The 15834-nt window shown below is 39.9% G+C and overlaps 1 protein-coding gene across 1 annotated transcript in view; it reads left to right on the plus strand.

The window, feature by feature from the left end:
- The window catches only part of SUPT16H (SPT16 homolog, facilitates chromatin remodeling subunit), a 41970-nt gene that overhangs the window by 3298 nt on the left and 22838 nt on the right, over positions 1-15834 (plus strand). Inside the window, exons 2-5 of the mRNA XM_029951534.1 lie at positions 12103-12195; positions 13512-13682; positions 14471-14623; positions 15350-15496. Of these exons, the coding sequence (XP_029807394.1) occupies positions 12103-12195; positions 13512-13682; positions 14471-14623; positions 15350-15496 (564 nt within the window). The remainder of the gene's footprint in view (positions 1-12102; positions 12196-13511; positions 13683-14470; positions 14624-15349; positions 15497-15834) is intronic.

Genomic DNA, 15834 nt, shown 5'->3' on the forward strand with positions numbered 1-15834 from the left:
GACCCTGGGATCATGACTTGAGCTGAAACCAGTCCAACACTCAACTGACTGAGCCACCCAGGCTCCCCATGTTTTGTTTCGTTTGTTTTTTTTTTTTAAGTAAGTTACAGGAGCTAATGTGGCTCCTAATCTCACTTATCTGCAAATTGAGTTTGGGTTAAATACACATTATGAGACTACTGCAAGTAACATATTATTTATTGATTACATTTTTGTTAACTTAGGTCTAAAAATAGTAGCATCACAACTTCTGTTGGAGTAGAAGTTTCCAAAACATTAGGAAGTAAATAGTGTCATTTTAGACATGAGAAAATCAGCTCAGTCAAAAATCAAACAGGAGATCTTCAAAGCGATTAGAACTATTACTGTTTGGTGACTGTATGTAGATGTTGGAGTCTGGTCCAGTTCTGCCTCTTCTGTTTTAGATCAGAACCGCCACGAGCAGCAAGCATTTGCAGCCCTTGTCTGTTTCTGTGTTAGAAGACTCCGGGCGGTGGTGGTGGATCGTGGGAGTGGGGTGTGGGCTTCTCCTCTCCCCTTAAATTTAACTGTATCCTTATTCAGGGCTCCCAGCCTTTTCAGGATTGTGATCATTTTTAATCAGGTACTGTGATTAGTACTGCATGGGGTAAGAGGTGAAGGCGGTCAGTCCCCATTCTGCGGTTCAGCTGCTTTGAGAACCGAGGGAAACAATATGCAGGCACACCTATAACCCATTTGAGACCTACCTCTTAGGGCATATTCATGTGAGCGATCCTTGACTTCAGTCGTCTGCCTTTTATCCTGAAAGAATTCTGTAAAGTGTTAGAATTTGCCACTGTTTTCAAAAGGAAAGCCAGTCCGGTGCGTTCATTCACATGTCTGTGTGCCACCGGTCAGGATGGAAGTAGTGCGTGGTTGTAACCCTAAAAAAGAAAGTTTGTTGACACTATAGCGTCCATGCCTCCCTGCAATGCTGCTTTCTGACTCTGCTGGTTTTTGTCATGGACAAGTGTCTTGTTCTGTAAAATGTTAGACAAGTAGGCAGTTAACCTTCTATGGCTTAGGAAGATTCTTTAAAATATAGGCAATTCCCGTACTTCTTTCAACAAGATATTGGATTACTTCCACCCATTCTCATTCTTCTGACTCTCTTGAGTGAGGTAGATAAAGGCTTAAATGATGTGTGAGTCCCTTGACTTCAAGAAGAGGCTAGATGGAAGTAAATACCTAAGCAGGTTGGGGTTCATGTATTCTTGCATGCTCAACTTTTATAGTCTCCTCTCGTTACTGACTTCTATCTTTTATCCCTGGTTACCAGTTGTCGTGCCTGGCATGTAGTAGGTGCTCAGTGAATGATAGTGACAGTTTCTGAGCTTTCATGCATCCCTTGCTTGGTTTGAAGAGACTTCTGTCCAGACTACACATAGGTGACCATAACTTCTTCCTTTCTTGGTACAATTCACCTGTCATCCCCATGTAATTTTTAATGGCACACCTTTTTGTTCTCCAGATTGTCTTGGTTTGAATGATACATTATATCCTGGCTGTAACCATGGACTTCAAAGATGGTTCCTCTTAGTGCAATACCCATTTGGTTCGAAGGGAAGTAGTTGTTCCTCTGCCATGGTAATTCCCCAGCTTCTATTATTCTTTACCACCTTCACAGTTTCTGCTTATTCCTTATTATCTGTATGTACCTTGCACTCTGAAAGTTTTTTTTCATCAGGTAATACATACATAGGTTTTTAAAAACCAAATAGTTCTAAAAACATTAAAAACCAGTCAGCTGCCCCAGAAGCAATTACTTTTAGTTCTTCTGCTTCATATTTTGAAATACTGTCCATATACTGTTACTTCTTGAGTTGTCAGTATAAAAATTTTTTTTAATGTTTTATTTATTTTTGATACAGAGAGAGACAGATCATGAGAGGAGGGGGGGCAGAAAGAGAAGGAGACACAGAACCGGAAGCAGGCTCCAGGCTCTGAGCAAGCTGTCAGCACAGAGCCTGACACGGGCTTGAACCCATGAATGGGAGCTCAGACCTGAGCTGAAGCCAGAGGCTTAACCGACTGAGCCACCCAGGCGCCCCTTGAGTTGTCATTTTTAGATAGTAACTGTTGCCTTGTTTTGGTAGTTTAGGATTTAAATTTAATTTTTGTATTCTGTCACACTTCATTCCAACTTCCCTACCTCCTGATACTGTTTAAATCACTCCCTGACAGGGGCACCTGGGTGGCTCAGTCCACTGAGTGTCCGCCTTTGGCTCAGATCATGATCTCGTGGTTAGTGAGTTTAAGCCCTGTGTTGGGCTCTGTGCTGACAGCTCCGAGCCTGGAGCCTGCTTCGGATTCTGTGTCTCCCTCTCCCCTCTCTCTCTGTCCCTCCCCCATGTGTTTTCTCTCTCCTCTTTCTCTCTCTCTTTCACTCTCACTCTCTCACACACACGCACACACACAAATAAATAAACATTTAAAAAATTACAAAAAAAATAAACATCTCCCTGACACACTGTTATGGAAAACTTCAAACCGAGAAAAAAGTGAAAGATTTTTTACAGTGAACACCTGTGTACCCACCACTACATTAACAATTGACATTTTTATTATACTTGCTTTATCACATATCCACTTATCCTCTTGATAAGTTTTTTTCTCACAGTTTTTATTAAAATCAGTAGTCAGTTTACATTTTTATGCTCATGTAGGTACTTTCACTGCTGGATGAAGTAGTAAAGTACAATTACCTTTCCTATTCTCTACAATTTTTCATTTTTCCTGGCACTAGTGATTACTAAGTTTCTCTCCGTTTTAAAATGCTCTAGCCCTAATTTTTTCCTTCAGGTCTGTCATAACCTTCTCAATCTTTTGTTTTAAAAATCTCACGCTTGGGACATCTGGGTGTTTGAGTTAGTTGACTGGCTCTTGATTTCAGCTCAGGTCATGATCTCATGGTGTGTGAGATCGAGCCCTGCGTGGGCTCTGTATGGACAGCATGGAGCCTGCCCAGGGTTCTCTGTCTTTTTCTCTTGCTCTCTGCCCCTCCCCCACTTGTGTTCTCTCTCAGAATAAACTTAAAATAAAATTCTCACACTTATCAGATACTTTATTCTGTGTTGGTTGTTTTGTTTTGTTTTTGTTTGTTTTGAGAGAGAGAGAGAGACACGTAGAGTGAATTCTAAACAGGCACCCTGCTGTCAGTGCAGAGCCCGATGTGGGGCTTAATCCCATGAACCATGCGATCATGACCTGAGCTGAAATCAAGAGTCTGGAGCTTAATCGACTGAGCCACCCAGACACCCCTATTCTGTGTTGTTTTTTAAAAGCATCACCACCATTCCCTTCCCCCAACCTTACACTATATTGCTCTATCTGTACAGGTTGTTCTCCAGACCTGTTGAACTTGGGACTTTGCAATGTTGGGTCCCCTATCCTACAATCCTTGATTTTTTTTTTCCTTGTAAGAGAGTTTTCTCTAAGGGCTTCTTAAAGGATATAGAGAATATATATTTCTTGAGCAGTTGTGTGTCTTAAAAAGTTTTATTCTGTGTTCACTTTTGGTTACTGATATAGTTCAGTGTGATTAAAATTCAACATTTAAAAACTTTCAGAATTCAGCACAGAATCCAAGGAGTCATTTGGTAGTCTTCAGACTTTCAGTATTTTCAGAAGGATATGTTTCTTCCTGATTCAATATATATGGCCTGTTTTCTCTGAAACACTTAGAATCATGTCTTTCTCCCTTGTGTTTTGAAATTTCACTGCCTTCATAAGAGCCTTTTTTTCCCTTCCGTGCATTGAATTGGGAAGTAAGGGGTCTGTTTAGTCTCCAGGCTCAGTGTCCTTCAGGGATAGAATCTTTCATTGTTTGATTACTTTCTTCCCTCCATTTCCTCAGTGATCTCTTTTGTTTACCCCCTGAAATTCTCATTCTGGAGGTTTAGACTGCTTGGCTTAAGTTTATTGGTTATCTTTCAGTTTTATTTCCTATGTTTGTCCACTCCGGTACTGCTTCTTAACTTTATTTTCCCACTTACGGATTTTTAAAAATTTCAGCTATTTTTAATTTCTCCTTGTCCTCTACTGTTCTTTCATGGAGGTACTGTATTTATTTATTTTATAGGAGGTGTTTTTTGAAATTTTTATCTTCTGTTCTCTGTCTTGTCTGTTTTCTTGATTTCTGTTACATATTGGAGACTTCACAGAAACCAAAAAAGGCTTGGCTATCCATTCGTATTAAGATGAGACAATAAGAAACTGGCTGGCAGCTCTGCATGAAGGGGGCCTCTCAACTAGTGGGGGTAACTGTAAAGTGAATAGGCTCACTTATTCCATGGAGCACCCCCAGATGTCAGTATGTGAAGAGCTTTCTCTGAATTCAGTGAGGCTGTACAAAGAAAAATCCTCTCAATTTGTTTGTCATTCAAAGTACAGACTTTAATTTTTTAAAAATTAGTACTTGCTTCTGCTGGGCCTAGTATCTGAAGCTATAGCCTTTTTGAGCCCATTTTCCTAGAGATTAAATAAAAAGTGTTTTTGCTCAAGGATTAGGTGTTGTCTTGGGGCTTCCAAGAACTGGAGGGCAGCAGCTGCGGGAGTCCCTCTCTGAAGCTTACTGACCAGACCTTCCGTTTTTAGTCCTGAACTCATCCAAGCACGATGTACCCCGTCCCCCTTCCCTGATACTTGGTGGCTCCAGAGTTCCGAGCCCCTGGGGCTCAGATCCGCGCACCTGCTGGTGCATTACCTGAGCGGTGAGCGCTTGTCAGGCACTCGGGGCGCCGCTGCCGCAGCTCGGCCTAGTCAGCTCCCACTCTTGTTGTCTTTTCATCTCTCAGAATCCTGTTGAATTCTTTAACTATATTTAGAAAGGATCCTTTACATCACTATAAATGGAAAGCATGTCCCTTTCCAAAATTAAAAAGTAGCTGTTAAAAAGTAAAGATAATGTAAGCACAACAGCATTATTAAATCATAGCTGGAGTTAAAAGGACTAACATTAAACAGATAATGTTCTTTAAAAATTTTTTTAATTTATATTTATTTTAATTCCAATATAGTTAACATACAGTGTTGTTAGTTTCAGGTGTACCATACAAGTGCTTTTATATGTTACTCAGTGCTCATCATGATAAGTGTACTGTTCGTCCAGCACCCATTTAACACACCTCTCCATCCACCTCTCCTCTGGGAACCATCAGTTCTCTATAATTATGAGTCTGTTTCTTGGTTTGTCTCTCTTGTCTTCTTTTTTTTCTTTTCTCATTTATTTTGTTTCTTACATTCCACATGTTAGTGAAATCATATGGTATTTGTCTTTCTCTGACTTACAGTGCTTTGCATCATACTCTCTAGCTCCATCCATGTCATTGCAAATAGCAAGATTTCATTCTTTTTTATGGTTGAATAAGGTTCCATTATATGTGTGTGTATATATATATGTGTGCACCATTTCTTTATCCATTCACGTATCAATGGACACTTGGGCTGCTTCCATGATTGGGTTATTGTAAGTCATGTTGCAATAAAACATAAAAGTACATATATCCCTTTCAAATTAGTGTTTTTGTATTTTGGATGTGTAAGTACCCGGTAGTGTGATTACTGGATCAGAGGGTAGTTCTATTTTTAACTCTTTGAAGAACCTTCTTGCTCTTTTCCACAGTAGCTGTACCAGTTTGCATTCCCAGTGTGCACTGGTACACAAGGGTTCCTTTTTCAACACATCCTTGGGGCTGGGTGGCTCAGTCAGTTAAGCGACCTGCTTCGGCTCAGGTCATAATCTCACGGTTTGTGGGTTTGAGCCCCGCGTCGGGCTCTGTGCTGACTTCTAGCTCAGAGCCTGGAGCCTGCTTCAGATTCTGTTTCTCCCTCTCTCTCTGACCCTCCCCTGATCACACTGTCTCTCTCTGTCTCTCAAAAATAAATAAAAAAGCATTAAAAATTTTTAAAAACAACAATTAAAAAAAAAACCACATTCTTGCCAAGCTTGCTTTTTCTTGTGTTTTATTTTGATATAGAGACAGAGAGTAAGTGGGAGGAGAGAGAGAGAATCCAAGCAGCCTCAACACTCAGGGCAGACCCTGACACAGGGCTTGATTCACGACTCTGGGATCATGACCTGAGTTGAAACCTAGAGTCAGACACTCAACCGACTGAGCCACCCAGACACCCTTGTGTTTGGGGGGTTTTTGTTTGTTTTTAATGCTTATTTATTGATTTTGAGAGAGGGAGAGAGAGAATCCCAAGCAGGCTCTGTGCTTGTCAGTGCAGAGGCCGACGCAGGGCTCAAATCCAAGAACCATGAGATCGTGACCTGAGCTGAAACCCAGAGTCAGATACTTAACTGACTGAGCCACCCCGGCGCCCTTCCTGTGCATATTCTGCATTCATCCAATAGCTAGTTAATCTTTGACCCCAGTAACTGTGACTGTAGTGGTATGGTACACAGTAAATTTTTTAGCAAACAGACTTTCAGTTTGTGATATTAATGATGGCAGACACATAGTAGTTAATGTTAGCTAAGCACTGTCTTAAGGACTTTATATATATTAGCTCATTTAATTCTCATAGGAGCATTTTATTGTTGAGAAGAGTGGAACACCAAGAGGTTAGGTCACAGTACGTGTTGGGATCAAGGAGTCAAACCTAGGTGGTCTGTGTTCAGAGTGAGCCCTCACCAATAGGCATTAGTGTCTCTAAATACAGAAGGCAGACCTTGATACCCATTGCTTGCAGTTGCTGAAAGAAATTTCTCTTAATTTTAAGAAGGGACCACTACTAACACCTTACCCAAAAAGTTTGTCAAGTGACCCAAGTCTCTTTTAGAGATAAAAGTCAGAAACTTCCAAAGAGATTTTTGTCTTCAGGATCTTAATGAAATCATCTGATTTGTTAACTGAAAGATACAGAGATGGTAGGAAAAGTGTAATTTTATCTGATATTCTGTAGTAACTGTATGCTAATGAAAAAATAAGTATTTTACATTTAATGTGTGAATTTTAATTAGACTTTCAGCACTTTTTTAAAAGTCTAAATCATCATGAGTGTGAGGATTGCTTATATATTTGGGAGTTTTTAAGTGTGCTGGGTTTTGTTTGGGGTTTTGAACATGGTGACGTACACTGCATGTCAGGTTTTATTGTGAGGGCTACAGATACTAAATGCAAGGCACATACACAACATGGCTGCTCAGTAAATACGGTTATTCTCATCTGAAACACCTGTTTCAGCAAGACTTGGATGTTAAGTGGACCAAACAGACCAGAAGGTGGCAGACTTTGGACACAGAAAGGGTTTGGTGGGGGCGCCTGGGTGGCTCAGTTGGTTGGGCATCTGACCTTGGCTCAGGTCATGATCTCACTGCTCTTGAGTTCAAGCCCTGAGGTTTATGGATTCGAGCCCTGCGTCGGGTTCCATGCTGACAGCTCAGAGCCTGGAGCCTGCTTCTGATTCTGTGTCTCCCTCTCTCTCTGCCCCTTTCCCACTCAATGCTCTGTACCTTTCTCTCAAAAATAAACATTAAGAAAATTGAAAAAGGGGTTTGGTGGATATTGAGAATCCTTGCACACTAGGAGTCACTGCTGCAAAATGGTCATCTAGGAAGGAGAGCAGAGGGTTCACAAGTCCAGATTTGACAAGAGTTCAAGCCTGAGTTCTGGAGATCAGCCCAAGCCAAAGAGATCAGGTAGGAATCTGGGGCCATTTAAGCAGCACAGAGTTGAGCCCCGGCTCCCTCCAGTAGCCAGGCTGGCACTTAGAGTTGGGTGTAGGACTGGTCCTCTGGCAAAGGCTGATGGCCTTGGGGCATTTTTCTTTCTTTTTTCTCAACCAGCCTACTCCACTCCAGTATTTTATTTTGTTTATTTTATTTTATGGTTGTTGTTTTTTTTTGAAATGTTTTATTTCTTTTTGAGACTGAGAGAGACAGAGCATGAGCAGGGAGGGGCAGAGAGAGAGGGAGACACAGAATTGGAAGCAGGCTCCAGGCTCTGAGCTAGCTGTCAGCACAGAGCCTGACGCAGGGCTCGAACCCACGACTGTGAGCCGAAGTTGGAGGCTTAACCGACTGAGCCACCCAGGCGCCCCTGCTCCAGTATTTTAAAGCAAATTCCAGACATAACATAATCCGAAAATATTTTATTTTTGTATATGATTGTATTACGTTACTTTGGGTAACTTGTGTAAGTTCTATAGCAAATAACTAAAAATTTCTGATTGTCTCAGAAGATTTTTTCACATATAACCTGTATATAAGGCATTTGTACTCCTCAGAAGGCTTGAAAATATAAAATAATGCCCCAGATTTTGTCTATAAAATATTAGATTTTATTGTAATCCTTTTCATTGAATCACATTTTAAGAAAAATTTTCTCTAAATTCATTATCTTTAAATACCTAAAATTCTGTTATTACATGTCTTTCATGGGTTAGAGCCCATCACTTTTTGTGAAAAATCAATCACGAACTTTGTGTGAAATGGTCAGAGTAGCTGCATTCCAAGAGAAATTAGAATTCATCCTCTCACCTTTGTGATGGGCAGTGGAAAACTAGGCATTTTATATGAATTGAAATCCTTGGGATAATTGAGTTTGTTTTTCCATCTGCATAAAAAAGCTGAATATATCGGTCTTTTTTTTCTCTTCCTATTTTCACTTTTATTGAGATCCCTTTGGGTGAATTTCCCATATCATTAATGATTAAGTTACATGATTATGTTCTTTATATACTTAAAAATGTATAAATTACTGTGTATTTTGAAATTTTATACATGTTGATACCATTTTTCTTTGTTAAAAAATTTTGAGCGGACCAAGATTGCAAATATCCAAAAATACTAAAAGGGGCTTTTTGATTAATTTCAGTGGTTTTTGTAGACAGATGGGGGGTGGGATTACATTTATCTGTAGCCGGAATACATAAGCATTAAATATAACCAGGTGCATCTTTCTAATTTGGGGAGGTTATCAAGGCAATGGTAATATTATTGCCACAAAATCCATGTTTATTGAAGAATTGGAGCATATGTAGCAAAACTTGGAAGAAAAGAGAATTTAATACCAAAATTAGTGTTAATGTGTTGTGCCATAGAAATTATGGCACAGTGGTTCTTTAACTGATGGCAGGACCCTTTACATGCTTCAATCATTCAGGACCCCAAAGAGCCTTTCTTTGCATTGGTTGTATCAAGTATACAGAGAAAATCTGGCCTCCTACATCCATGAAGCTGGGAAGGGGAGAGTATTTTAATAACTTTACAGATAATTATGAATATTGTTACTGTATTGAAACTCCAGTAGTGGTAATCTTTAAAAGTTAGTTGTAATGTGGCATTTGAAACCACAGCATTATACTTTTTATAGTCACGTTACTGTATCTTTGATCCTCTGTCCATGGATGGCTTTGTAACGTTATGCATTGGTTCTCAGTTGTGCAGATCTTCTAAACCTCACATATTTCATTAGATGATCTCAAAGAATCATGTATGTAAATATCATCATTAATTTTATCAGAAGCCTTAAGTAGGGAAGCTAAGTTCCCAGTGGCAAGTCATGCATGTATTTCAGAATTCATATTTTTGCTTGAAAACTCAAATTTTATCAGACTACATAACACATTTTCATTTTCCTTGAAGTGACAGGCTCATTTCACTCATTTTCAAGAAAATGTATGCCTGATACCCAAGTCTGCTTAAATGGCTCCTTCAACTTGTTATTCAAAGAATTGTAAAGTTTTCCTTTAGACAGCCATCATACTTCAGTTTGCACACAGAAGTGGTTTGTGTATGCCTCACATTTCTTCACATAAAGTGTTTAAAAGACATGCTCAACTGTTGGGATTTCTTTTTAATGTTTTTATTATTGTTAATGTTTATTTTTGAGAGACGGTGCAGGCAGAGAGAGAGGGAGACACAGGATCGGAAGGGGCGCCTGGATGGGTCAGTGGGTTAAATGCTGGACTTCGGTTCAGGTAATGATCTCATGGTTTGTGGGTTCGAGGCCTGTGTGGGGCTGTGTGCTGACAGATCAGAGCCTGGAGCCTGCTTTGGATTCTGTGTCTTCCTCACTCTCTGCCTCTCCTCCGCTCACACTCTATCTCTCTTTCTCTCTCTCTCAAAAATAAATAAACATTAAAAAAAATTTTAGAATCTGAAGCAGGCTCTAGGCTCTGAGCTGTCAGGACAGAACCCGACATGGGGTTCAAACCCATGAACCATGAGATCATGACCTGAGCCAACGTCAGACACTTAACCAACTGACCCACCCAGGAACCCTAAGGCACTAGCCATTTTAACTACCATTGCTTTTGCCTCATCAGTGAGAACTAATGATAAAACTTTACCAACCTGAAGGAAAACATTTTCTACCTGAAAATCAGTGAGGGAATGCATACACTGTCTCTGGGAATTTCTTTGGGTTATGTATTTTCTTATAGTAGAGAAATTCAACAGAACCCATAATTGTTACTCTATTTGGATTCTTACTGGCAACCAGAAGCCTTGATGTGTGGAAGAGTCTGATGTAGGTGGTTTTCTTGACTGTATAGGGGAAATTAGAGACTTGACCTTCTAGCCCACAATTCCCAGTCGTTTGGTCTTATAGAGCCATTGAAGAGTAGCTGATGGAATGGTTGGAGGACTCAGACTTCTCAGTTTCAAAACTTACAAAGTTGGAGTTATCAAAACTATGTGGTATTAGTGTAAGGATGGATACTTAGATAATGGAATAGAATTGAGAATCCAGAAATAAACCTTCGCATTTGTATCATTTGATTTTTTTTCTAATATATAAGTTGATTTTTTTGACTGGGACAGTTCTTCTCAACAACTAGGTAGCCATATGCAAAAAAAATGAAGTTAGGCCTCTTCTCCACACCATAAATAAAAATTAACTCAAAATGAGCCCTAGATCTAAATATCAGAGCTTAAACTGTAAAAGTGCTATAGAAATACAGGTAAATTTTTATATCCTTGGATTAGATAAAGTCTTCTTAGATATGACCTCAAAAGCACAAGAAAATAATTTGGACTTCTTCAGAATTAAAAACTTATGTGTTTGAAAGGACAACATCATTATAAAAGTGAAAGCCCGCTGAAGGGAGAAATTTTGTACGTCACATGTGATAAGAGATATCTGGAATATAAAAAGAATTCTTAGAACTTAAAAATAAAGCAATAATTCAGTTATGAGTGGGCAAAGGATCTGAATAGGCACTTCCCCAAAGACGGTAAGACATATGGTCTGTAATCACATGAAAAGGTGCTCAGCGTCATTAGCTGTCAGGGAAATGCAAATCGAAACTAAAGCAAGATACTACTTCACACACAGTGGACAATGGTGCCACTGAAAAAAAGCCATTATGTGTTCGTCAAAATATGAAGAATTTGGAACCCTGATAGGTTGCTGTTGGGAATAGGAAAGGGTGCAGTCACTCTGGAAAACAGTCTGGTTGGTGGGTCCTCAAAAAGTTAAACATAGAGTTACCATATATATGACCTAGCATTTCTTCACCTCAGTATATAGTCAAGAGGAGTATGTCCACCCAAAAATTTACATGAATGTTTATAGCACCATTATTCAGAATAGCCAAAAAATGGGAATAACCCGAATGTGCAGCAGTTGATGAATAGATACAGTAGTAGATCCATACAGTGGATTGTTAAGGACAAAGTACTGACACATGCTACAGCATAGGTGAACCTTGAAATCTTGTTAAGTGAAAGAAGCCAGACACAGAGGTCCTATATGTTATTCATTTATAGGAAATGTCCAGAATAGACAGATCCATAGAGACCAATTAGATTAACAGTTGCCTAGGACTAGGTAGGAGATGTAGGGTGATTACTAGTAGGTATATTTTGGGGGGAATGAAAATGTTCTGAAATTAGACGGTAATGGTTGCAGAGCTCTAAATACACTAAAAACCACTGAATCGTATGTGAATTCTCTCTCAATAAAACTGCTTAACAAAGAGTAATGACTGTGAGGCTGCCAAGTAAACTTGGCATTTGTACTTGGAACTTCTATTAGGAAAAAATTCTATATACCCTGAGTAAATACTGAGCTTTGTATTCCAGTTTTACTGGGATAAAAAGAAAATGACCAAATTACCTTTATTTTTCAGAAAGGAGAAGATGAATATGCCAACGTTGATGCTATTGTTGTATCAGTGGGTGTTGACGAAGAAATTGTTTATGCCAAATCAACGGCTTTACAGGTGAGAGGTTTATGGCAGTTTTAGCCCAGAAAGTCCTTGAACTATCAACTGCACTGTCCATTGTGGTATTCACTACCACATTAAAAATTACGTTCCTTAGCCCCAAGTCTCAAGTACTGAGTACCGACTACCATATTAGAGCTGGTAGTGAAGATTTCCATCATCACTATAAAAGCTCAGTAGACCCACACACACACACACACAAAGGAAGAAAAAATTTTTTAAAATAAACATCCTGGGGCGCCTGGGTGGCTTAGTCGGTTAAGCCTCTGACTTCGGCTCAGGTCAGACTCACGTTCGTGGGTGCGAGCCCCGCATCGGGCTCTGTGCTGACAGCTCAGAGCCTGGAGCCTGCTTCTGGTTCTGTGTCTCCTTCTCTCTCTGCCCCTCCCCCTCTCATGCTCTGTCTCTCTCTGTATCAAAAATAAATAAAACATTAAAAATTTTTTTTTAAATAAATAAATAAAATAAACACATCCTTATAAAAACAACAACAACCCAACAACCATACTTCAACTAAAAAAAGAAACAAAAAAAAAAGCACTACAAAAGAGAAGTATATAAATTGGGATAGATTTAATTAAATAATAATAAATCTAAAAATGAATCAGGCAAAGCAGTTCTTTCTCTTTTAGTTAGTCTTCAGGGACACACGGTTTTTCTGGTCCCTCTTCTGTCATACATAGAGTCCAGCCCTCGTGCTCATGGTACAAAAATTCCTAGAGCTCCAGCCATTACATCTGCATTCCAAGCAGAAAGAATGGAGAAAGGGAAGAAAATGGAGACCTCTTTCCCTTTATAAGGAGACGTGCTTGAAGTGCCACAGACTGCTTCTAGCTTACTGGCCAGAATCTAATGGCCATGCTTCGCTGCAAGTAAAGATGGGACGTGGCCCTCCTGCTGAGTGTGCCCAGCGACGGCCCTAAGTCTTCCTGAGGCAGAAGAGATGAATACTTGGTAGGCAACCAGCAGTCTTTGGGGGACGTCCAATGTGCATTTCCCAGATGTGCTGCTTTGTCCCTTGGTTTATGCATTTCTGTTCTACTGAATAACAGTAGAGTTGCTAGAAACACAAATTATCCCTATGATTTGGTGGTCTTTATTATTTCAGATATCAAAGTAGATAATATATTGAACTCCATAGGTACCCATTATCCAATAAATTATAAGGTCTAGGCCAGTTTCATTTCATTGGTATCCACATCTAGATTGTTTTGACATTAATTCCAGATACCTTAATTTATAAATATTTCTGAGTAAGTACATTAATTTTTTTGACCTGTAAATATTGTTGTCACTGTTCTCTTTTCCTGTAGACATGGCTCTTTGGTTATGAACTAACCGATACTATCATGGTCTTCTGTGACGACAAAATCATCTTCATGGCCAGCAAGAAGAAAGTGGAGTTTTTAAAACAGATCGCTAACACTAAGGGCAACGAGAATGCGAACGGAGCCCCTGCCATCACACTGCTGATCCGGGAAAAGGTCAGAACTTGTGTGGAATGTGGCGTGGATGTGAAAGAACGTTTAACAGTGATCGGCGGAAATCCCGCTAGGAATTTTAAAAGAACACGGGAAGATTTTTGCTGGCTGTCGCTGTAATTACAAAGTTCTATCACATCTTCATTGTGTTTGTTAGGAAGAAAGAAGTTCAATAACCCTGTCAGTTCTGCAGCAAAGCACACAGGCTGTGAGATTCTGTCAAACACTGACTTTATCTGTCCATTCTCAATGGTACTGTCAACTTGTCTGTTTTCATCTTAGTCATTAAATTAGCATAAGTAACTTTTTTTTTTTTTTCTTCAGTCCTCTCTACCCCCAGCACAGGGCTGGAACTCACAAGCCTGAGATAAGAGTTGCAGGCTCTCCCGACTGAGCGTGCTGGGCGCCCCTAGAATAAAAATAACTTTAAATATCCTCAAGAAAACAGATATGCCTCATCCTCATTTTTTATCGTGTGTGGTCTTTTTTGTCATACCTTACACCTGATGCTTTTTCTCAAACTATTGTTCACGTATATATGTGAGTTTTAGCTGTTCCTGGTGAGAAAGAATAGTCTTGTCAACTCATATGGCACGTCAGTGTATAAAAACATCCAAAAAATTTTGTGTTAACTTCTAGAGTGTTACAGTCTCGTAAGGAAGTAGGTGGGGCATGGGGAGAGAATTTATTCTTTGTATGGTTCTATTTGTCCGTGCCTGTTACTAGTAGAACGTAGATGCCCCATTCTAACACCGATTAACAAACCTCTTTTCTTCTTGTGGCACTGATAGAATGAAAGCAATAAGAGCAGCTTTGACAAAATGATCGAAGCCATTAAAGAAAGCAAGAACGGCAAGAAGATCGGCGTGTTCAGCAAAGACAAGTTCCCCGGAGAGTTCATGAAGAGCTGGAGCGACTGCCTCAGCAAGGAGGGCTTTGACAAAGTGAGCGCCTGAGCCGCGCGGGTTAGGGGTCGCGAGGACACGAGTGTGACAGGCTTCCGTAACAGATAGTGCACAGAGTTTGTTTCGGAGAAAGTATGTATTCCTTCAGATCTCCATTTTTTGCTCCCTTTGGCTGAGCAGTAAGGCAGTTTGACTTTTCAGGCAGGAATGACACGGTTGGAAGATAGTTCAACTATTGCAGGGGGGGAAACAGAAAAATCTCTTTTTTTTGTTTTGTTAGAAGTTTATTTATTTTGAGAGAGCATGCAGGCACAAGTGGGGGAGGGGTAGAGAATCCCAACCAGTCTCCTCACTTTCCATGCAGACCTCAAACTCACAAGCCACAAATAATGACCTGCAATCAAGAGTCAGACTCAGCCACCCCGGTGCCCCCAGAAAAATCTCTTATCCAGAAAAAGTATATGTTTTTTTTCTCCCTGCTCTCCTGCCTATCTTCCTCTTCTACCTTTACAAGATCCTCTAGAAAGGAGCATTTACATTTAAATGGTTCATTAGTTTAATACCTCTTAGAATACACACAGTGATCTGGTAATGAGCTATTTTAAATGTTTATTCAACCCAAGCAAAGAATATTTTTATATTCCGTAAGCTACTGATGAATAGTGTGCTAAATAACCAAGCTTCACTGATATTCACCCTGGGAGAGATGCATTTCTGTAGCAGTTCTGTATTTACATGTTAAAATTCTTACCACTTTGACTGCAGATAGATATCAGTGCAGTTGTGGCCTACACCATTGCTGTAAAGGAGGATGGGGAGCTCAACCTAATGAAGAAAGCAGCCAGCATCACCTCTGAAGTCTTCAACAAATTCTTCAAGGAAAGAGTCATGGAAATAGTTGATGCAGACGAGGTAAATGGAGAGGGGAAAGTCCACTATTAGTGGACTTAGTGAAGCAGAAGTAAGTCCCTACCGAGTAGTGCTTGTGGTGGTCAGCTACCTTTGAAATTAGGCCTTTGATACATAAGTTGCTAGTATGTAATTGTGTCAGTTCTCTTTCAAAATAACTATAAACTGGCGCTGGTTTCCTGAGGTTACCCAGTATTTTATTTGAGAATTCCCTTGCATAGTCGTGAATTTCACATACTGTTCCCAAAATCTGCTTTGTGGGGGTGCCAGTGAATTACCTGCCACGGAAACCATTTCATAAGGCTTTTATAGCATCCTCGGTGACGTCAGGATGTATGTTG

Source organism: Suricata suricatta, chromosome 9, assembly GCF_006229205.1.
Source record: "Suricata suricatta isolate VVHF042 chromosome 9, meerkat_22Aug2017_6uvM2_HiC, whole genome shotgun sequence".
In the NCBI taxonomy this organism is placed as follows: domain Eukaryota; kingdom Metazoa; phylum Chordata; class Mammalia; order Carnivora; family Herpestidae; genus Suricata; species Suricata suricatta.